This window comes from Sus scrofa, chromosome 14, assembly GCF_054392235.1.
Source record: "Sus scrofa isolate SSC_HxYL_T2T_F1_AM1 chromosome 14, Sscrofa_HxYL_maternal_Yorkshire_Landrace_v2.0, whole genome shotgun sequence".
NCBI lineage: Eukaryota > Metazoa > Chordata > Mammalia > Artiodactyla > Suidae > Sus > Sus scrofa.
This window is the reverse complement of record NC_139396.1, coordinates 112,155,001-112,177,500: the sequence shown is the minus strand read 5'-3', so window position 1 is coordinate 112,177,500 and position 22,500 is coordinate 112,155,001. Positions and strand designations below refer to the sequence as shown.

General features: G+C 50.1%; 1 protein-coding gene across 3 annotated transcripts in view; it reads left to right on the top strand.

The window, feature by feature from the left end:
* The window catches only part of DRGX (dorsal root ganglia homeobox), a 34,333-nt gene that overhangs the window by 9,451 nt on the left and 2,382 nt on the right, over positions 1-22,500 (top strand). For all 3 annotated transcript variants that reach the window (XM_021073531.2, XM_084995944.1, XM_084995945.1), the window contains 2 exons: positions 58-170; positions 22,470-22,500. The exon at positions 22,470-22,500 is cut by the window's right edge and continues 2,382 nt beyond it. In XM_021073531.2, coding sequence (XP_020929190.1) covers positions 58-170; positions 22,470-22,500 — 144 coding nt within the window. The remainder of the gene's footprint in view (positions 1-57; positions 171-22,469) is intronic.

Genomic DNA, 22,500 nt, shown 5'->3' with positions numbered 1-22,500 from the left:
GAGGGCTAGTGGGCACACTCAGTTGGGAACTTAGTGTGATTTTTCTTTCTCTGCCAGCCTTGGGAGAACTGTGGGTCCCACAGGGCCTTTCTTCCCCTCTTGCTTGCCGGGAACCCTCCTGAATACGGCCACATATGCCCAGGCTCTGTCACATGTCGCCTCCCTGAAAGGTGAGTTTGGGCTCTGCTGCCTGCTGGGGCGGGTATGGGCTCTGCCGGCCTGTGCCACCTCCAAGGGGATGGCAGAGATTGTTCGCCTGTCCTGCTTTCTTGGTCCGGCCCATCTTTGCACCTGCAGCTGGTGCAGCTCCATTTCTCCTTCTGTCCGTCACAGCCAAGGTCAGGAACAGTATCCCTTTCTACACACGCTATCTTGTCTGATGTCTACACGGCCTGAGAAGGTAGGTGAACATCCTAGGTATCATGGCACCACCCGGGGCCCGCCTGAGAGGAGGTTGTTTCAAAAAGGCCACTCCAGGAATTCCCTTCGTGGCTTGTGGCTTAAGGAACCCGACTAGTATCCATGAGGATCCGGGTTCGATCTCTGGCCTTGCTCAGTGGATTAAGAATCTGGCGTCACCGTGAGCTATGGCAGATGTGGCTTGGATCTGGTGTGGCTGTGGCTCTGGCGGAGCCTGGCAGCTGCAGCTCCGATTGAACCCCTAGCCTGGAAACCTCCATAAGCCGAGGGTGTGGCCCTAAAAAAGGCAAAAAGACAAAAAAAAAAAAAGAGGGGGGCCACTCCGTGTTTACTGCCAGCTCCCTCCTGTTGGTACTAGTTTGTTGGTACCAGTTTCAGGTGCTAGTAGACTGTCTCCATACATGCAACTCGCTCACCTGCCTTCCCCAGGGCCTCCTAATGTCAGGGGCCTGAACTGTTAGGATTTGTGCTTTTCTGAGATTTGTTCTCTTCTCAAAGGTGGCTGTGGTCTCAAGTATGGAAACAGGGGTGTTTTTGTCAGGCTCAGAGAGAGGAGCTCCTGTGGGGCTGTCTCAGGGATTTCTGGGGCACCCCCACTGCATGAATGGGCTCATCCTGTGTCCTTCAATTCTTGGCCCCAAACTCACTTTCTCTGCAATGAGGGCAGGTAGCTCTACTGGCCAGTTTCAGGGCTGGGCTCCAGAGTGGATCTAAGGCAGGAAGTGTTAGTGTTGGGGTGTGTCTGTCACAGCAAGTCTGGGAGGGTGTGTGTGTGTGTGTGTGTGTGTGTGTGTGTGTGTGTGTGTAGGTGTGGCCCATGAGCTTTTTCCCCATGATAGGCAATGGGAGAGGACTCCCCTAGGGTGTTTCCTTTGTATTCTGTGTTAGAGCCTGGGGTCTCCTGTCCTTAAGGGGAAATCCCCTCCATCAGGGCAGGTTGTATACACACACACACACACACACACACACACACACACACACACAAACGCACACAGTGACAATCTACATTGCAAATGTGGTTTCTAGGAGGCTGAATGAGGGCAGGAGGCTGCCTGGGGAATCTCTGCAGGGAGAGAAGGGCATTCTAGGTGCAGGGAACAGCATATGCAGAGTGCAGGAGTGGGGAGGAGAACCAGGTTTCAATGGAGAAGGGCCGGTATGTTGGGTGCCCATGGGGGAGTGCCCAGAGCTGGCAGGCCTTGGACTCTGCACTCCTGAATTTGGATTTCCCACTGCAGGAGGTGAGGCCCTGAGGCCTGCAGCCACTTCTGAATGGTCCAGGCTGCGGGCAAATCCCCGTGCTCAGATGACTGATGTGGGTAGATGAGACTCAGCACCTTCCTTCAGCTCCGGGGTCTAAGTGTTATGGGAGCACCGCCTCCCGGCAACCCAGGTGGCCTTGGGACATATTCACAGACAGGACAGGCTGATAGGGCACTGCGGAGGTGGGGGCCCGTTTGGAAAGGGCTTCCGGAAGATTACCAATGGGATGTGCGTATCATTTGAGGAGCCTGGCTGGGCAGAGATCAGCTGTGTCTGTCTGTCAGATCCTCTCTGCTTCGGTGAGGACCAGCTCAGCTCCCGAGAGTGTGCATCTCTTTTATATACGTTCTCTGCTGGCCCCACTGCAGCTTCATGAGTTGGAGGTGAATCCACCTCTCTTTGCTGGAGCAGCCCGGGGAGGGTCTCTGGTGAGCTGAGGCCCTGGTGAGGGACTGAGGTGGCTGAAGGAGGGGAGAAGGGCCAGGCTGCCAGCAGGGAGGATGGGACAGGGCCTGCCAAGGGCAGTGGTAAGAAGGAGACAGAGGTCAGAGGTGGAGGAAGCAGGGCTGGTGGGTGGGCTGGTAAATCTTGTCACCTCTCTTCTTACCTTTACTCGTAGGTACCCACCCTCACCCCAATCCCAGCACTTCCCTTGGGACCTGCCCTGTGTCAGTCTCACTGGAAACAGACTTACCCTTGATGGCTCGGCGTGGTTGGGTGGGGGAGGGCGCTTGGGTTGTGCAGGATTCTGCAGAAGTGACAGAAACCAGGGCGCATCTTTGTGCCTTGTGGTGGCCCTTGCTCAGGAAGCCTGCATGTCCCCACTTCTTGGCTACAGCAGGTGTGTGGGGGCAAGTGGCACACTCCGATGTTTCCAGAGCCGATGAACCCATTCCAGGCAATGAGTGAAGTGAGTGTTTGTCTTTGCTTCCCGGGAACACTTGCTCATTGGAGACATGACACCGCAGCCTTCTTGGTCTGTATGTCATTTTCACACTTTTGAGAGAGGAGTGGGGAAAAGGCATGTTTCTCTACTGTCAGAAACAGTTCTTCGAGGAGTGTGCTAAGGGGCTCCCCGAGATTCAGCAGAGGTGGGGTGGGGGTGGGCTGGGGAGCTTTGACCCACTCAAAGGTCAGCTGATGGTGGCCAAGTGGGTGCATGGATCCAGCATTACCAGAACTTGAAATTTCAGGAGAAGCTGGAAATCTGGATTTTGAAATAGTGCAATCTTTTTTTTTTTTTTTTTTTAATGGCTACGCCTGTAGCAACACTAGATCCTTTAACCCATTGTGCTGGGCTGGGGATTGAACTTGAACCCTCCCCTCCACAGCCACCTGAGTAGCTGCAATGGGATTCTTAACCCGCTGTACCACCACAGGAACTCCTGAAATAACCCCATCTTTTAAATGTGGCCTGTAAATCTTTGGCCCAAATGGGCACAACCTTTGTCAGACCTGCCTGGAAGGGCACTGTTCCTCTGCCCTTCCCATCTCTGCTTTCTGTCTTCTCCTTGCATTTATGGCTCCCCTGCAGGCTCCCCTCCCGGCAAAGTTCCCCTCTTGCTGCTCCTCCTGACCCCTGACCCACCATGGCCCTTGCTGTCTGACTTTCTGAGAAGCTGGCTTTTTGGTCTCCAGCCAGCTAAGTCATGTTGGAAAGGGAGGGAGATGTGTGATTATTGAAAACCTTTTGTGTGCTCTGGCCATTAGTCTCATGTGTGATCTCTTAGATAGTATAGTAAACATTGAGTCAGGAGGCTCCAGAGCTGCACAACAGGTCAGTGGACCTGGGATTTCTCTGAGATAACAGCTGGCATTGGTGCAGTACCTTGCATCCTAGAAGTACCTGACACTGTGTGGCGACATTGCTGGAAGCCAGCAATGCTGAGCTTCTGTCTCTGAGACAGCTGGTCAGCATGGCTTTGCTCCAGTCCAGGGGGCTCAGCCATCCCTGGAGCTGTGCTTAGGGGATTCACCTCTGCCTCAGGACCTGGGGAAACAACAGTGTGTACCTGTGAGTCAGGCTCTGGACACCCTGGGGTTCAACACTTGTTTTGCGGAACATTTGTTAAGTGGTCTGAAGCCTATGTCTTGCAGACTCTTGCAGGCTACTTCTGCTCCTACTCCCAGGCTTTTCCCCAAGCTACAGAAGTTATGTGCATGGTCCATTCTAGGCCAAAGAGAGGAGCAACCCCAGTTTGCCACTTCTGGTCTGTGACTTGGACTCCCTTTCCTGACTTCACCCCCAGAGGTAGTTGGGCAACCAGAGGCTGGCAGAGCTGGTGGCCCGAGTTCCGGATCCCAGGGGCCTCTGGCCGATGAGGGGGCTGCTTTAGCTAGCAGGGAGGAGCTTCCTGCAAGCTGGTGCCAGGGGGCACTGTCTAGGCTTCGATGCCCATCCTTCTTTTCACAAACGAGAAACTCAGGCTCAGGAAAGGGAAACCACGTGCTCACATGTCACTTAGCCGCAAAGTCTCCCCTTTGAAATCAAGGCGCTCTCCAAGGAGCCTGATATGCCCTTTCCTCCAGAAGCAATTTATTCATTCATTCTTCTGAGTGGGCAGCTGTTGGTAGTGCCTTTGGAGCCCCCACCCTGCTTCTCCCTGGCAAGTGCGGATGGCTGCCAGTCCACTGGCTGTGAGCAGCTGGAACCATTATGAGCTTAGCCCTCTTCTAGCCCAGAGATCCCGACCCACTTCTCCAGGCCTGAAACAACTTGCAGATGACCCACAAGAAAGCAAAGCAAGTTTCAGCCAATGGATTCCAGCCAGAGCTTGTGTCTTCTTCTCCAGGCATTGTGGTCCTAGTGGGATCATATAGCCCTGAACTGTATGTCCAGCAAGTGTCCTGGGCCAGCCACCATGGTTCTGGCTCTGCCCCAGACAGCATCCTCAGTGCCACACTGGAGACTCTAGACCTGAGAGTCCAGACCAGGGCTTGAGGATCCAAGCCAAGGCTGACTAGTCCTGCTTAGGCACCTGCCCTGGGTGTGCGGGGAATGTGGGCTCCCCATGCCCGACAGGGTCGGTTCTTCCAGGGGGCATAAAGAGTGGTCCCAGTGCTAACTGTCTGAAGAACATTCTGTGTAGTTCCAAGTCGAAGGGTTCTGAGTTGGGGGAGGTCCCAGGCATTCGGTTCTAGGCGTTGTTGTGACAGATGTAAGGTCCTTGCCGGGGAAACATTGAGAGAGCCTCCAGGGGTGTTTGCTGGGTCACTTGGGGGTTGTGGAGGTAGTTTGCTGAGTTCCATTAAGTGCTGGTCCTTGAAGTCCTTAGGTCTGTTAAGTAGCTGTGTGGGCATTTACTTGCATGGAAACGCTTCGGCTTTGACTATGCTCTGAAAACAGGAACTTCCTTGGGATATTGGCTCTCAGCTCCTGGGGCAGGAGGTGCTGGGAGGAGGAAAAGGGCAAGCAGGAGCGGGTCGAAGGTGCTGGATGTAGAGGGATTGTGAGGGTAGGGGGCCTCCCAGAGTGCAGAGCTGTGTGGTGGTGCCACGCCCCATCTCCAATGTAAGTGGGTGAACAGGCTGGGCCCTGGCAGCTTTGTGACTATGGCCCAGAGTGCAGCAGTGGATTTAGACTCTGTTTTTTCATTTTTAGATTGTGGGGGGAAGTGGGCCAGAAGAGATGCCAGGGAACAGATTTCTCAGCCACTTTGCTGAGCTTTAGCACCCAGACTAATAAGTCAGTAGCAGAAAATTTTGGATTACAATTTTCTTAGGAAATTAGAGGCCCTCATTTTCATCCCTTGGAGATAATTGTTGAGGGCAGGGGCTGAGGTTCGGAAGTAGCTGAGAGCTAGTGAGACCTAGTTGGGGCTGGGACCATCCATCTTTGGAGAATGCCCACAGCTCAGAATTGCCACAGCACACACTGAGCTGGCTTGGTGGTTCTGCCTCAGGCCAGGAAGAGAAGGCAGAGACCTTCCAGAGCGTCACCCTCTGCCACATCCGGTGCCCTGGGGACTGTGCTTTGCTGCCAGGTCCTCCGGTAGGGCAGGAGGCTGAGATGCAGTCCTGAGGCTGGAGTGCTGGGGACACCCCGTCAGCAGGCTCAGGGTTGGGATGTGTGGGTGGAGTTTGCATGGAGGGATGTCTCTGGCAATCAGTAACTAGATATGGATGGGAGTGGGGGTGGCATTCTTGAAGGACAGGAGGTTATGGCCCTTCTGGGGTGTCTGGTTAAGTGGGGTGTCGACATGTGGAGGTGGGGCTGTAGTTTCCAGGCTCTCTGCTGGGCAGGCGTCTGGATGGGTGTTGGGCTGTACCCATCAGAGCAGGTCAGGAAAGTGCCTACCGGGGGCCAAGCCAGGTAATCGAAAACCAGGCACTTGTGGAATGTTCCTTCTTTAATTATGAAACAGCCAACTAGCACAGTGGCTTCAAGCAAGGGCTCTGAATGGGCTGCTTGAATCCTTCTTCCATTTTCTAGCCACTTAAGTCTTGAATAAAGTCTTGGGACTTTCTACCTCTGCTTCCTCATCTGTAAATTGGAGATCTTCACTATCATAGGACTGAAGTCAGAAGACTGAAGGAGGAAAGCGTGAGTTAGAACATCTGAGGCTCTGAGACCAGTGGAAAATGTGAACAAATACTATCATTATTAACCGGATTCCTCTAGTCCTATTTCCAAGTCACTGGGTCCCACTTATCTTTAACAGACCCAATGAAATGTCTTTCTCCCAGACCTCTCCATTCCTCTGAACCTTATGGCCACTGACTTTCACCGTTTCCTTGTAATGCCCATTGTTCCTATTCTTGGCAGTGATGGGGGCTCCTTCTTGTTCTATTAGGATTTGCTGGTCACGGTGCCCATTCCTTCCCTGGAACTTCACGCAGCCAGTGATGTGCTTTACACTCTGGGGTGGTCAGAGAGGGCCCATCCCGGCCACGCATGCAGTCACTGTGTTTCCGTTTTGGGTGTTCCACCGAAAATAAAAAAGCAGAGGGACCTTGCCCCATGAAGCCAGGGTTTGTAAAGCAGTAAAGGGGTGTCTGAGAGAAAAGCCTTTGCAACAGAGTTTTCCTGCACTGTCTTAATGGCCAGGCTTGTGTTCACAATTCATTAGTGCAGAGGAGGTTATTAATGGCCAAGGGAAGCGCTTGGGTTTGTTCCGGGGAAGTGCTGGCCACAGGACGGGCCACAGTTAGTGGAGGGCCTCTCCCTGGTGCACTTAGCCCGGATGCCTCTAATCTGTGATTCGAAGAGCTGGGTGTGAGGTGGAAACTCATTACAGCTGCCAGGGGAGAGTGTTCATAACTCAGGCAGCCCTCACGCCCCAGAGTCACAGCCACTGTCTCTTGCTGGGCGGGGCATCACAGCTGACCTTCCACCACCAGAGCGGGCAGGAGTGAGGGTGGGCAGCCTTCGGGGCAGGCAGGCACTCAGCTCCTGATGTAGTTCCCTGGAGTCAGGCCTAAGGTGGTAACAGCAACAGAGCAAAAGAGGGAGGTTTACGCCCTCGTATGCTCCCCTCCTCTCTGCTCCTTGGGAGGCGAGATGGCCCTTCCTGTCCCAGGTGAGGTCCTGGCAGGGAGGAGCCCTGAAAGCAGACAGCCCTGAGCCCTGAAGCAGACAGACCTGGTCCCAGGTCCAGAACTGAGCTCTGTCAGTCCAGGTCTCAGAGGGTGTAAAGACAGACAGAGATGTCCTGAAGTGCAGTGGGTGCTCGGTAGATGCTAGCAACGGGAGTAGCCGTCCTGGGCCTGCATCTTGCATATGAAGATAAAGGGGGAGCCAAGGGGCAGGGTGTCTGGTGCTGGAAATGGGTCTGGCCATGTCCCTCCTGAGAGCAGGGTCCCTTAGTTAGCCAAGCATGTGTTCTCTCGGTTTCACATTGGCCCTGGCCCTTGGGCTTCCAGGCCAGGGTAAAGCATCCAGAGTCTGAGAGTGGAAGGGCTTTATTGGCTGCTAAACATTTGCCCATGAGGGCAAACCTCAGAGCCAGAGGCAACCTCTTCCTCCTTCAAGACCCCAGAAAGCCTTTGCCCCTTCTTTCTCTTTAATCACTTTTTCCTTTGTGTCGTGATTTAAAAAAAAAAAAATCGCAATTTTAAAAATTGTTGAAAGTGTTTTATTATGAAATATGATAATAAAAACACATGCACCTAGAGCTAAATGAACAATTTTAAGCATCTCTGCAGCCACCCTTCCTCCGGGGCTTTGCCCGCATGCCAGAAGCCCCAGAATCCCCATGTCCTTTCCACTCACGTCACTTTCCTTCTGCTTAAAGGAAACCACTGTGCTGACTTTCATGGTAATTCAACTTTGTCAGACACCCGAGTAGCCATTTGAAAACAGCACTGTCCAGTCTTAACTTTTTTGACCTGTTCACATATGTACATACTAATGGAATCATACAGTCTGTATTTTTCACTTTGGGCTACTTTGACCCGGCATCATGTTTGGGAGATTTATCTGTGTAATCAGGTTTAGTTGTAAATTCTCTGTGATGTTCTATGCGCATGATTAGATCATCTGCAGATAAAGATAGTTTGCCTCTCTCTTTCCAAGTTGTACAGTCGTGCCTGGGTATCCTTGGGGGCTAAATTTTAGGATGGCCATTCCCTGCCCAATACCCAGACCTGCCTAGTCTTAAGTCCCTTATATAAAATATAGGGTAATTAGCCCTCCATATCCATGAGTTTCACATCCGTGGGTTCAATCAACGGTGGATTGATTTCAATTGGTTGGTTGAATCGGGGGAGCGGGGTAAGAAACCCACAGATACAGAAGGGCAGACTATACTTTTTTATTTCTCTTTTTCTTGTCTGCTGGCCAGAACCTCTAGTGTAGCACTGAATAGAAGAATTTTATTTTAATTACTATTAAAAAAAAACCATGTATGCGAATGGATGTTGAATGCTTTTTCTGTTGCTGCTGAGACAATCACATGCTTTTTCCCTCTCAATATATTAATACAGTAAATTACATTGATTGATTGTTTAATGTTAAACCAAATGTGCCTTCCTGGACTAAGGACAAATTAGATGTGACATACTATCCTTTTTATATATCGCTGGATTAGCTGATATTTTGTGTAGGGTTTTTGTGCCTATGATCATGAGGAAATTGGCTCGTGATTTCTTGTTCTGATAATCTCCATTCCACGTTTCAGAATTCTTTTAATTGACCCCCAAACTTAGGATAATAAAAGCAGCGGTAGCACTGCCCAGCTGTTTTATTATCTCTCCTGATGCTGAGGACTGGCGGGGCTCAGCCGGGCAGTTCTGCTGCTGCTTTTGCCTGGGGTGTCTCACGAGGCAGCTGTCAGATGGCAGCTGGGCTGACACATACAAGATGGCATCCTTTCTGTGCCTGGTGCCTTGGCAGGGATGCGGGCAGAGTGGGAGTGCCCCTCCCCCCACCTCTCTCCCCGTGATGAGCCTGCTGGGAGCTGGATAGCATTTGGGGCCCAAGGATGTAAAACCAAAAGATGCCAGGTCTTCACTCAGAACAGGCACAGTGTCCCTTCTGCTGCATGCCATTGATTAGAGCTGCTTACAGAACCAGTCCCGACTCAAGTGGAGGGAACTGCACACAGAGGTGAATATTGGGAGGGTGATTCATCAAAGACCCTCCTTAAAGACTGACTGTGCAGGTATTGAGGCTACTCTGGCTTCGAGACATGAATTGGGATGTTGGTTTTTGAAGCCGCCTAACTTTCTCATCTTGATTCTAAGCACGTTGAGGGCATTGGCCACATCTGACTCACCTCTAGACCCTTCCAAGCCATTCCCCTCTGCCTGTAATGCAGTCTGGTGCAGAGCGAAACGTAGTGAGGTGGGGGAAGAAGGAAAGGAGGTCGTGCTGCTCTGGGGCTGGGACACCTGCCTCTCTTGGGAGACCCCAGTCTGCTGGCTCTGGCCCTGCACCACTGCTCGTCTGCTGGGCTCCAGAAACCGCTGGGCCCTTCTGTTCTTCATTCAGCACCCACTGAACACCCTACTTTGCCAGGCTCTGAATGGGAGGCTGAGCATCTGCCAGTGAATTAGACACATCCCTACCCTAAGGGGCTCTCAGGCTGGACACGGGCTTCGAGAGATAGGTCAATCAATGATTCCATCTCATGTGACTCAGTCACATGCTCTTGCAGAGGCCAACAAGGGTGTGCAAGGGGTGGGGGAAGCCCAGAGGAAGGAGGAACTCTTTCTCTGTAGGAATGAGGAGGGTTTTCCAGAGGAAATCCTTGTGTTGGGCTTGAAGGAAGCATAGGAGTTTCCCAGTGGGTATGGGCACTCTGGGCAGAGAGAATAGCAGGAGCAAAGGCACTGAGGCTGGCAGGACTTGGATGCTGAGGAAGAGGCACAGTGTGAGGGTGCATGGAGCCATGGTCCTAGGAGAGGATGGTGTGGCCCCAAGATGAGCCCAGGCTCTGGAGTCAGACTGACCACGGTCCTTTCCTGCCTCCCTCCCATTATAGGGCCAACTTAGGGCAACCCCAGTTGCCACATCTGTAAAATGAGGGTCAGGGTGGCCATACCCACTATAGCCTGTAGCCTGTAGGGTGTGTATCTGTGTCCGGTGCATCCAAGTGCCCAGTAGGTGCGGGTGATTGTTGTTAAGGTTATGAGGATGAGGCTAAGGGGTCACTGGGATTTGATTAGCTTTGGGTCTGGACCTCTGGGGCAGAGGATTGTACTGCCTGCAGGCATTCACTCCTCAATGGGAGAGGCTCCCAGCCTGAGTTCCGCAGTGTGAGCAGCTCCAGGAAAGCAGCACAGCCTTCCAGGGACCCCTGGCTTGTTTCAGAAGGTGCAGGTGTCTGGGGAACAGGGGACCTGGGGGGTAGAATGGGGTCTGTCCTCCTGGAGGAGGGTTGGGTCAGCCCTGGCCCCTCCATGCCTGGTTGACATCAGGAAGACAAGGTGGAGAATCCTAGCCCTTAACATTTGGAAGGAATCTCCTTGAGGAGTATGTTGCCACTGCTTCCCCAGGATACAGTGGGGGAAACTGAGGCCCAGAGAGGGGCCAGGACTTCCCAAGGTCACACAGTGCCTCTGTCAGGGGTAAGACAAGCCAGGGACCCAAGTGTCCCACCTCCCAGCTCCCCACACCCTGTATTGATTCTGTTCCTTTTACAGGCCCCTGCTGTCATTCTCTGGCTTTAAAAACTGCAACTCACTTTCCAGAAGCCATTTCCTATGGGTGCTGATGGGTTTGCCCTTCCTGCTAATCAATGGGGCCCTGGAGTGCAAGGGAGCTGAGCAGAGGGCTCCTGGCTTGTGCCCAGAGGCAGCGGGGAAGCAGCCTGCCCGTCCAAGTTTCTGGCTGCTGCCCGAAGGAGGGAGGATTGTGCTCCTTGGCATCGGACCACCCAGAACAGTCGGGTCCCTGCCTCTCCTCTGGGTGTGCCAGGGTCCTTGGATCTATGTGCTATCATCATTTGCTTGTCCCTTCAAAGGTGTCCAAGCAGAAATGGGATAGCGGTGATGGCCCTGAGACTGGATCACAGCACAAGGGATGGGTGGCTCAGCCGACTCCTGTCAAGGAGCATTTGCAGAGTGAATAAGCAGGTGTCAGGACAGTGGGTGCTCACGGGGAATTAAAGACAGGGAGGGCATTTAGCGTCAACTCCCCCAGCATAACCTGTCAAATTCACCTGGGGATTTTGGCATTAATCAGATTGGGTAACTTTGTGATGACCATAGTTTTTCTTTCCATAGGGTATTGAGGAAGCTTAGAACGTGGGAGATGGCAGCTTGGAGGAATTAAAGTACCACCAACTCTGTCAGAAAAGATAGACTCTCCTCGACCCCTGCTCCCTTCCCCAAATATTCGAGTGTTTACTTGTGTCCAAACTGGACGTTTTATCTCAGGGGCCAGGACTGTGAGGGTGAGGGTAGGTGAAGGCTTTTAACCCTGCAAGTTTGGAAGGTGAGGTGGGTACAAAAATAAGTACAACTCATGGTAAAGAGGCAATAAAAACCGTAACAGATGGAAAACAGCACCTCCGGGGTTCCATGGTGGAAGTCGTCTGGGAGGTGCATTTGTATATTGGTGAACACGCTTAGCCAAGGCATTTAAACATCTCTGCTTAGGAGGTCCTGTTGTGGCAAAGCATAGATGAATCTGACTAGGAACCATGAGGTTGTGGGTTCGATCCCTGGCCTCGCTCAGTTGGTTAAGGATCCTGCGTTGCTGTGAGCTGTGGTGTAGGTTGCAGACACGGCTCGGATCTGGCATTGCTTTGGCTGTGATGTAGGCTGGCAGCTGTACCTCCAATTGGACTCCTAGCCTGGGAACCTCCATATCCATGGGTGCAGCCGTAAAAAAAGCGAACAAACAAACCAACAAACAAAAAACCCCCTCTGCTTAAATATTGTAGGTGTCTACTGACACTGCAACCCAGACACCCCTGGTTAATTGTAAGGAACTGGTATTATGAATCACAGAACATGTGTACACACTTACTTTTGCCGTAAAGCAAAAAGAAATGAACTACAGTATTTGTGTGAAAGATCTTATATAAACCCACTGACTTATTTACTCGCTTAATCCTGTTACATTTAATGCAGTCAGTAAGAAATCAGTGTGCAAGAGCTCTGCTTGTAGCCAAAATTGTAGTTTGTGTGCCTTTTTATGATGAAAATGTGCTATTGGCAGAGACGAGACAGACCTAACTTAATTTTTCAGTCTCCGTAGTAGATCAATTAAACTGTCAAGGAGATCAAATATTTCAGACTGTATTTATTACATTAAGTATTTATGTTCAGGCCAAGCCTTTAAAGCATGATGTCATTTAGGATTGTAGGCCGATTAGATCAATTCAGCAGAATTTGCTGTAACTTAATGGAAATCTAATTGTGTGTTTTAATTTCATGTTCAGGAGGTAGTAAGTTCTCCAAACTTTTTCAGGCTGCATGTGGGAGCCGGGGGTTCTTGTATGGGCTTTGGTGATGGCACACATGCTAGGGTTAGAGGGAGGCAGGTGTGGCCTTTTGAGGGCTTTGCTGGCTGGTGGGTTGGTCATATCACCGACTTTGTTCCCGGTATGGGAGATGGATGGAATGTTCCTGGTGGGTTTTCCAGGGTTGGTCCTCAGCTCTGTGCTCGCCAGTCGATAACTCCAGGGGGCACAGAGGCCATCAGCAGTCATGGTGTCTCAGCAGGGTGCTGAGGACACAGTTCTTATTCCTCAGGGAACGGTCCTAAATCTCATCCCTCATCTCAGGTCCTAAATCCTATCCCGCAGCAGCTGAATGAAAGGAGATAGGACATCATGAGTCCCCAACAAGTCACTCTTTTTTTTTTTTTTTGTCTTTTTGCCATTTCTAGGGCCACTTCTGCCGCATAAGGAGGTTCCCAGGCAAGGGGTCCAATCGGGGCTGTAGCCACCGGCCTACGCCAGAGCCACAGCAACGTGGGATCTGAGCCCCGTCTGCAACCTACACCACAGCTCACGGCAACGCCAGATCCTTAACCCACTGAGCAAGGCCAGGGATTGAACCCGCAACCTCATGGTTTCCAGTCGGATTCTTTAACCACTGAGCCACGACAGGAGCTCCTCAGCAAGTCACTCTTATTGTGAGAATGATACCTGGCCAGTTTAGAAAAAGTTGAAAATACAATAAAACCCAAGGAAAAATGTAAAAATCATTCACAATCTTAGCAGCCAGTATCAAATACTGAATCTTTGTCATTGATATGTTTGCTTTCTTCTCATTTATAAATATAAATCGCTAATAAATTTAAGTATTTTAGAACATATTTAGATGTTAAAAATTTTTTCTTTTCTTTTTTTGTTACCCAATGAATTTTATTACATTTATAGTTGTACCACAATCATCACAACCCAATTTTATAGCATTTCCATCCCAAATGGCATTAAAAAGTTTATAAGTATTTTCTGTTTCTAAATAACAGAACTTGGGCTCCTGACTCCACTGTATACCTATGACATCATATGGATATTGTATATGGCTGTACATATACACATATATACTGTGTGCATATGTATTGTGTGTGTATATGTTTATTTGTGTATTTTCATACATGTACATACATACATACATATAAAATGGGATTATATTGATTTACTGTTTCTTAACCTGCTTTTTAAACTTACTTTATTATTATTATTTTTTATGGCATGAAATAGCGTCCTGCAATATAATTTTGTCATAGCTTCAGTGCGTTTAATATGGTATTTATAACTTAGTCAATTCTCTATTCTTGGGTGATTAGGTATTCAGTTTTTTGTTGCTATATGCCACAGTGGGATGACTGCTTTTGTAGCTAATTTAGTCTTTAACCCTTTCATGATTATAGCTTTTCGATAGATTAAAAAACCAAACAAACACGGAGTTCCCGTCGTGGCGCAGTGGTTAATGAATTTGACTAGGAACCATGAGGGTCTTGCTCAGTGGGTTAAGGATCCGGCGTTGCCGTGAGCTGTGGTGTAGTTTGAAGACGTGGCTCAGAGCTGGTGTTGCTGTGGCTCTGGCATAGGCCAGCAGCAACAGCTCCGATTGGACCCCTAGCCTGGGAAACTCCATATGCCATGGGTGTGGCCCTAAAAAGACAAAAACAAACAAACAAAATAAACAAACAAAACCAAGACTGGAAATATAGCCATTTAAAGATGAGACTTTTAAAGTTTGTTTGGCTTACCCCTCAAAATTCTGTTGCCAGAAAAATTATTCTTTTTGGTCTGAGGGGAAAGGCATCACCAAGGAATTCATGCAGCTGTGAAAACAGGGTGGGACCTGTGTGCAGTGCTAGGTGGAGGATGCTCATGGCACAGTCCTGCATCTTGAGGCAGATCTCACATCATTGTGTGTGTCCTTCAGGGGATGCTCAGAGCAAGTTGAGTTCTTCAACTGGTCACTGAATCGAATTGGTAACTGGAATAAGCTGTGGATTGTGACTGATTCTTGTCCTTTATTTTGTATGAGGGACCTGTAATTTGTGATTGTTGGAGAACTTGTTGCTAGGTGCTTTATAGAATTTCTCCCAAGGTAGGTGTGTCACCCCCTCTTACAGATGAGGAAGCTGGAGCTTGGAAAGATGGTGAGAAGGCCCATGGCTGGTTAACAGTGGAGTCAGGAGCCCAAGTTCAAAGCCCACTTTCTTCCTCCTCAATAGGTCACATCTGGCCTTCTGACCGGAGAGATCCTATCGCCACCCTCATTTTATAGGATTTTGATAATAATGACTTGGGCTTGGGGTAGACGTTTTCTAAAGTGTCTGTCACTAGCCTGGTGTCTGTCACTACCCTGATGTAATAAAAAGAACAGAGCCTCCGTCGCGGCCAACTCAAGGTGACCCTATCACTAGATGCAGGCTTAGGGAGGTTTTCAAAGCCCTTTCAAATATCACCTCTTAGGATGGTTCTTGTTTCGGCCAGTGATGGAGGGCTTCCGGCCATCCAGAGGGGTGCTGCTTTGCTTGCTTTGTACTAAATGGCCCTGGTTTACTGTGCATGTTGAGTTTTTTGGCTGTTTTATAAATTTTGGTCTCTTTTCTCAATATCACCCATCCATGTGTCTGCCATTAGCAGCCTCATTGCTTTCTAGTTTGTGGCAGCCTTGGGAGTCAAACAACATCCGTCAGCAGTGCGCTTGGAAGTCTAAGCACTTGGTGAGGCCTTGAGTCTGCTCTTCATGAGCAAAGTGCATGTGCTCTGGGGTCTGGGCTTTTACCTGGTAACTCTTTACCTGCCATCCTGAGCATCGCAAAGGCTGCATTGCTACTTTGCTACCTCTTGTTTTCAGCTGTGCTCTTGGTCGAAGAAGTTGTTTGACCAGAGGCCAAAGGAGAAATCGCGTATTGCTTTTGGTGCTGTGAAATTATAGAGAAATCAAGAGTTAGGTCTAAAAGGATCTTGTTTGAGGAAATCTTTTTTTTTTCTTCTTTTTTTTTTCCTGTGTTAAAAAAATGGTTAAGGGAATTAAGGGAGATCCTGGTTGTTGGACAATTTAAGTTTGATTGAAATCAGTTAAAATTCTGAAAACATGTTAAAGTTGGAGAGAGAACTCAGCTTCATGATTCACATCCAATTCTAAAGCCACTCATTTTTTGTTGAAAGGGATTTAAAAATTTGTGCAATAGCCCATAATGTCATCAAGATTCTCTACAACATCCTGTCACGGGGCCTTCAGGTATTTTGACCAGAAATCCATCACCCCCTGGAGAGATCCTTCTGTATATGCTCAGAATGCTGATTGTAAAGAAAAGAAAACCCCTCTTTCTCTCACGCCACCCACTGCTTCTAATCCACCAGCACCCAGAAAGGCAGTTACTTCATATCCACTGCGCCTTGGAATCAACTCAGCGAAATAGCTCCACTCTTTCACTTTTCACTTTTCTCTCTCCCCTCCCTCTTGCTGGCCTGATGATTTACCCTCCCTTTTCCTGAAGCTTCTGCCTCTGTTAAGGCAACCCACAACCATACGGCATCACAGTCAACTTTCCGTGGAGTCATGTGACCACACGCTCTACTGCTGAGACACACCCCCTCCCTGGACAGCTGGATTGCTGGGTGCAAATCATAGACTTTACATGTTTCCCTGATAAATACCATTGAATTAGAGTTGTCTCTTTGTTCACCCTTGGTCTTGTCTGTTGTCCTCTCTCAGTCTTGCCTACATCTGCCTTCTGGATCGGCACCTCTTCCGTGCTCTTCTCCAGGGAAGGGCAGGGCAGAGAGAAGGGGTTCATTTTTTTCCCCTGTATTCCTTGATATGGCCATTTAGACATTTATTAATCTACCTCTAATCATTGCCTCCCTTTGATGGACATTTCTGCTGCTGTTCAGCTTTAGGGTGTAGATGAGGAAAGAGGGTGATATCCGTAAGGGGCTTCACACCCAAGACTTTTGTTGGCCTGGGTGCATCTCTCAGGGTCTGCTGCCCTGCTGTGGGAGTCCCCACCCAAGGTCATGGTGCAGCCAGGGGACAGAAGCAGGGCTCAAAGGAGGTGTGCAAACCATGCAGTGCTTCTTCAGCCAGAGACACGTGGGTGGGTTGGGTTGAGGGTGCTGACCTGGGATGTGTGTGGGTGGCCTGGGACACTTTGGAGGTCCCGGAGGAGCCATAAAGGAGTCCTAGCCTCAGGCAGTCGTCGTCTTTCCGATGACCTTAACCTGAGCTCTCTTTTGGCTCTTCTAAGCTTATTTTAAAAGTTTTCGTTTATTTTTAATTTTGGTAAAACACACTTAGGATAAAATTTGCTATCTTAACCACGTCTAAGTGTAAAATGTTAAATGCGCTTCCATTGTTGTGGCCGTCACTTCCATCCGTCTCCAGAACTCTGTCGTCTTCCCCAAATTGGCACTCTATACCCATTAACCATTAACTCCTTCCCCCGCTCCCCCCAGCTCCTGGCAACCATCATTCCACTTTCTGACTCTTTGAATTTGACACTAGGCACCTTATACACATGGAATTTTACAGAATTTGTCTTTTTCTAACTGGTTGAGTTCACGTAGCATAAAGTCCTTGCGCTTCGCCCATGTTGTAGCCTATGTTGGAATTTCCTTCCTTTTTAGGGTTGAACGATATTCCACTGTATGCATAACCCTTATGGTTTTTAACCAGAGTCTCCCAGAGCCCCTGGGTTCATCTGCCCCTCAGTTTCCTCATGTCTAGTGTTGGGGGGTGAACCAGGTGAGCCACACAGATGCTGTTCCCCCCTGCAGCCTCTGTTCCATGCATTAGCTTCTTTCTTTTACCTCTGAATCTGGCTTTTTCAGGCCAGCAATGTAGCTATTGGTGGCTTTAGTGGGGCCCAGCCTGTTGTAGGTGTGACCTCGCCGGCGTAGGCTGTGGATCTGGGAGGCTCTGTGTTGTCCAAGTGACACATCTTCATCTTGCAGGTGACATATTCATCACCGAATCACAGACTAGCTGACTCCCCCTTTGATGCTGACAACAGGCAAGGCCTTGCTGGGGACAAGTCACACATGCTGAGCCTGTCTCTTCGGGCTGGCCTGACACGAGCTCAGCTGCCTCTCCACATCCCCCAACAGCCCACAGCCCCAGTCAGGCCCCCGTCAGACCCCCAGCCCCTCGTAGCCCCTCCTCAAATGCGCTGGGGGTGGAGGTCTAATTTCAGCCCTCCCTCTTTTGAACATTCACTTAAAACAAAAGTGGTATTTCTGTGTTTAAAAGAAACTCACGGGTATTATAGAAAAATGAGAAAAATTCAGAATAGATGCAGAGAGGAAAATCTTCAGTATTCTCACCACTGAGAGGGTTCTCCGTTCCCCGTGTTCTGTTCTCTTCGGTGTGAGCTCCCTGGGCTCATGGCACAGGCACGGTTCCCAGCAAAAAAACTGCAAACCCTCAGGGCTGAGACTGCTGTCAGTGTGTGGCTGTTACTGTGTAGAACCCTGAGACACAGGGTTTGACCCCACTTAACTTTTTGTTTGTTTCCTGCCCTTGCTGGAAACATCACTAGGCTAGAGCTGTAGGGCTGTGGAACGGGGTCTCAGAATTCCCTCTGTGAATCGGACACTTGTGGTTTGTCTCATGTTCATCTTGTGCTGCCTGCTTTATTGGCCCCTGCATCAAAACTGAAGCGAGGGTGGAGGATAATGTGAGAAAAACAATATATATGTATGTGTGACTGAGGCACTTTGCTGTACAGCAGAAATTGACAGAACATTGTAACTCAACTATAATGGAAAAAATAAAAATCTTCAAAAAAAAAAAAATTGAGGGAGTTCCCATTGGCTCGGCAGGTTATGAACCCAACTAGTATCCATGAGGATGCAGGTTCAATTCCTGGCCTCGCTCAGTGGGTTAAGGATTCAGCATTGCTGTGAGCTGTGGTGTAGGTCACAGACACAGCTTGGATCTGGTGTTGCTGTGGCTGTGGTATAGGCTGGCAGCTCCGATTGGACCCCTAGTCTGGGAACTTCTATATGCTGTAGGGGGGTGGCCATAAAAGACAAGAAAAAAAATTGAGGCAGGAAGTGACTGCCACTGCATTTTAACCTCCTATTAGGCTGGAGGAGAAGGGAAAGGCCACCAGAAGGTCGTGGTCCCACTTCTGCAGTAAACTGTGTGAACTTGGGTAGTTATTGTAGCCTCATTTCCTTACCTGGAGTGTAAGGATGAATGATGCCCACCCCTCCCCACTCAGGGTGGCCAGAATGGTAATGAGAGGCCACAGTGGGTGCTCATGAGGGTGAGCTTCCTTTTGCCTCCAAATAGACTTGGAAAGGAAGAGTAAGATGCCCAAATATGCCTCAGGGGAGAGAAGGGAGCCTAAGCCCTGGACAGGAGGGTGGGGATCTCCCAGCTGGTGGCCTAGGTGACACTGCTGCAGCTACCTCCCAAAGGCTGGTCCTGCAAGTAGGTGCCGGAGCTGGGTGGCCCTCCCCTGCCTCCCTCCTTCCAGCACAGATATTTCCCAAGGGGATGGCCCATTCCAGGTACAGTGCTAGGGGTTGGGACAGAGTAGTGAATGTGATAGAAAGATACCTGCCCACTTGGGGTGTTCCGGGGCAGACAGACAGCAAGCCAGTCACAAACCATTAGTGATCCACCTACCAATTGTGGCCAGTGCCATGAAGATGTGAGCTGCATGTTCTGAAGGAGTGTAACTGGGGGGCCTGCTCTGGATGGGGGGGTCCCCAAGGGCTCCCTGAGGATGAGATGGTCCAATGGAGCCCTAAAGAGAGAGAGAGGGAGCCCCACACTGGAGGGAGGGTCTTTTCACTGCCAGGCAGAGCCTGGAGAAGGGCTCAAGGGAGGGGGAGGAAAATGTCTTCTTTTGAGGCAGACAGACACAGTGGTTTAGGAGACGGCCCTCTGCCTGGTATGGGGTCCAGCCCTGCCACTTAGTATTCAACCTCAGTTTCCTCATCTGTTAAATGGGATGATGATAGAGGCCACTTCCTAGAATTATTCCAAACCTGAGAGGTGTGAAGGCACGATGTGCTTACCATCATGGTGCCTGGTACATATGAATGAGTACAGCTCCTGTATAGGGCTTCTCTGTGTTGGTGGTTTGAGCATCTGAAAGGAGGCCTGGGCAGCACATGAGAAGGAGGAGGAGGGGGCGGTGGGGGCCCCAGCAGGCAAGGGCTTGAAGGCCACAGGGAGGAATATGGACTTTGTTTCCCAAATATTCCCTCTTTGTGATGCTGCTTCTTCCAAAGCTGGTGAGCACTTTCAGAAGAGCCCAGAGGGGCTGGCTTTGCTGCCCCCTCCCATGTCTCAGGTCTCAGGGACAGGCACTGAATCCCCCTGTTCTTGGCAGTGGGATCGGGCTCTGGAGCCAGCTGAGGCTGTCTGGGGGCAGAGGCTATGATGAGGCGTGTCTCCCATGGGAATCCCATCTTGGGGGAGTTGGGTGGAGGCACCCTTTGACCTGTCCAGGGGCTCAGGGCTTCTCTCAAATTGTCATGCCAGCATCTGAGTCCACTTACCTGGGTGCAAGCCTGTGTGACTCCTGCCTCCCCACCTGCCCATGGGGTGGTGCCAGCTTTGCTCAGTTCTCCCCTCAGAGAGGCCAATAGGACCTTGGGATTTCATGGCCAGACTCTCATATCCCCATTCTCTCCACCATTCACATACATACACGCCTTTCTATTGGTCTCCATCTTGGAAATGGCACCTCCATTCATTCATTCATTTGTTTGGGTGCTCAGGCCCAAACCTAAGTGTCATCTGTGAATCCTTCTTTTTCCATCACCCTCCACCCGCATCCATGGGCAATTTACCCAGGCCCTTACCTTCAGCATAAACCCAGAATCTGGCTCCTTCTCCCCACCTCCCCTCTAGCCATCTTGGGCAAAGCCACCGTCAGCCAGATCTGCCTTACCATGGTAGCCTCCCCAACCCCTCCTGGATGTGGGTAGGTTTGTTACACTCTGCTCGGACCCGCTGAAGCTTCTCCTCACTGCCTGGCTCTGGTGGCTCCCGACTGGCTCTGCCTGGCTGTGGTGGCTCCCAACTCATCTGCTACCCTCCTCCCCTGCAGCCTCTGGCTCTGGTCACTTTGAATGCTCTGCTGTTTCCTGAGCAGGTGACTTCTGTCCCCACTTCAGTGCCATTGCCCTGGTCTCCCTAACTGTCTCGCTCTCTCCTGGGCATTCACATGTCTGTTTCTCTAATGTTGCACTCAGATCTCTGCCGAGCATCATACTCCATTCACCTAGTATTTACCGCCGCCCGCCTTTGCATGAGGGGTGCACAGGCTGCGTGTGCCTTTCCACTAGAACCGTGCTCCATGAGACTGGGGGTCTTGCTGTGTTATTCCTGCTGAGTAGTTACTAGGGCCAAGAACAGTGCCACCTGCTCATGGGACAGTCATCGAATGAGTGCACAATTGAGGATGATCTGTGAAAAGGGAGGCTCCTCGAATTCGGCATGGCAGAGGGTTCTCCTGGCCCTGATCCTGGAGGGGGTCAGGTAGTGCCGGCGAGCAGGCTGGGGGCTGGGCCATTGTTCCTGAGCCCCATTCCACACCTCAGACCTGCGCTGAATGCTTTCCAAGGCCTTCAGAGGTTCTCAAATCTTAGTTTACAATGCCCCGAGGGTCTCTTAAACCTCAGGTTAATGTTTCCTGACTCTCTCAGGCCGTAAAAAATACCTACCAGGTCACAAGGAGGTCCCTGGTGGTCTAGTGGTTAGGATTCAGCACTTTCACCACTGCAGCCCAAGTTCACTCTCTCATCTAGAAACTGAGATCCCACATCAAGCTGCTGCATGCTGCAGCCAACCCCCCAACCCCTCCCCCCAAAAAACAAAAACAATAAACCCACCTCCAGTTCTTTTCATTAAATTGTTAGGTCCAAACACCTCAGTAAGTGTTGATGTCCAAACAACTTAGCAGTCATTTGAAAAATAATACTTATAAATTTAAAGAAAATTAAATACACACACACACACACACACACACACACACACACACACACATGCTTTTTAGGGCCTTGCCTGTGGCATATGGAAATTCTCAGGCTAGGGGTCAAATTGGAGCTGCAGCTGCCAGCCTACACCACAGCCACAGCAATGCAGGATCCGAGCTGCATCTGCAAGCTGCTCCATAGCTCACAGCAATGCCGAATCCTTAACTCACTGAGCGAGGCCAGGGATTGAACCTTCATCCTTACGGACACTGTGTCTGGTTCTTAACCCACTGAGACACATTAGGAACTCTAATGTTTTTCTTTTATTCTTAAATAGCTACTGTTACTTTCTAACAGGATGTACACCCAATGGGCATTGCGCACGTCTCTAAACTTGGAATCACATTGGACATGACCACTCCTCATTTTTATGTTCCATATGGATTTTGTGTAGTGCTTGCAAAATCCAGCTTCACAAATACATGACATCTTTAAAAGGAGAGCAGTGAGATCTTCTGTTGGAGCTGTGAACTGCCTTGCCCAGCAGCTTGCATGGCGTCCTACAGATGTAATTGGCTTCTCCTTGCCTTTGGTGATTTAAAATATTCTTCTTAGAGGTGCTTTGGCACATAGTTTGGGGAGTGTGGGATTACTTACTTGGAGCCTCATAATGATCCTATGAGATGGGTATCATTTCATTTTACAGAAGGAGAAGCCAAAGCCCAGAGAAGTCAAGATATTGGCCTAAGGTCACACAGCTGGTTGGTAAGGGAACCAAGACTGGTCAGTTCTCCCTGATACTATGGTAATCCCTTGGACCATCAACTCCATCTTGACTTGTGCATCTTCGGGGTGCTAAGCACTTGTCACCTCTCCCTTTAGTGTTTGGAACCAAATAGAATCAATCAACCCCTTGCCCCTACCCCAAATCGAGAGCCCGAAATGTGGACAGTGATGACAGCCTGTTGTTTTTCTTCCTTCCAGGGGGCCCACTGTGCTCTTGCTGTGTCCCAGA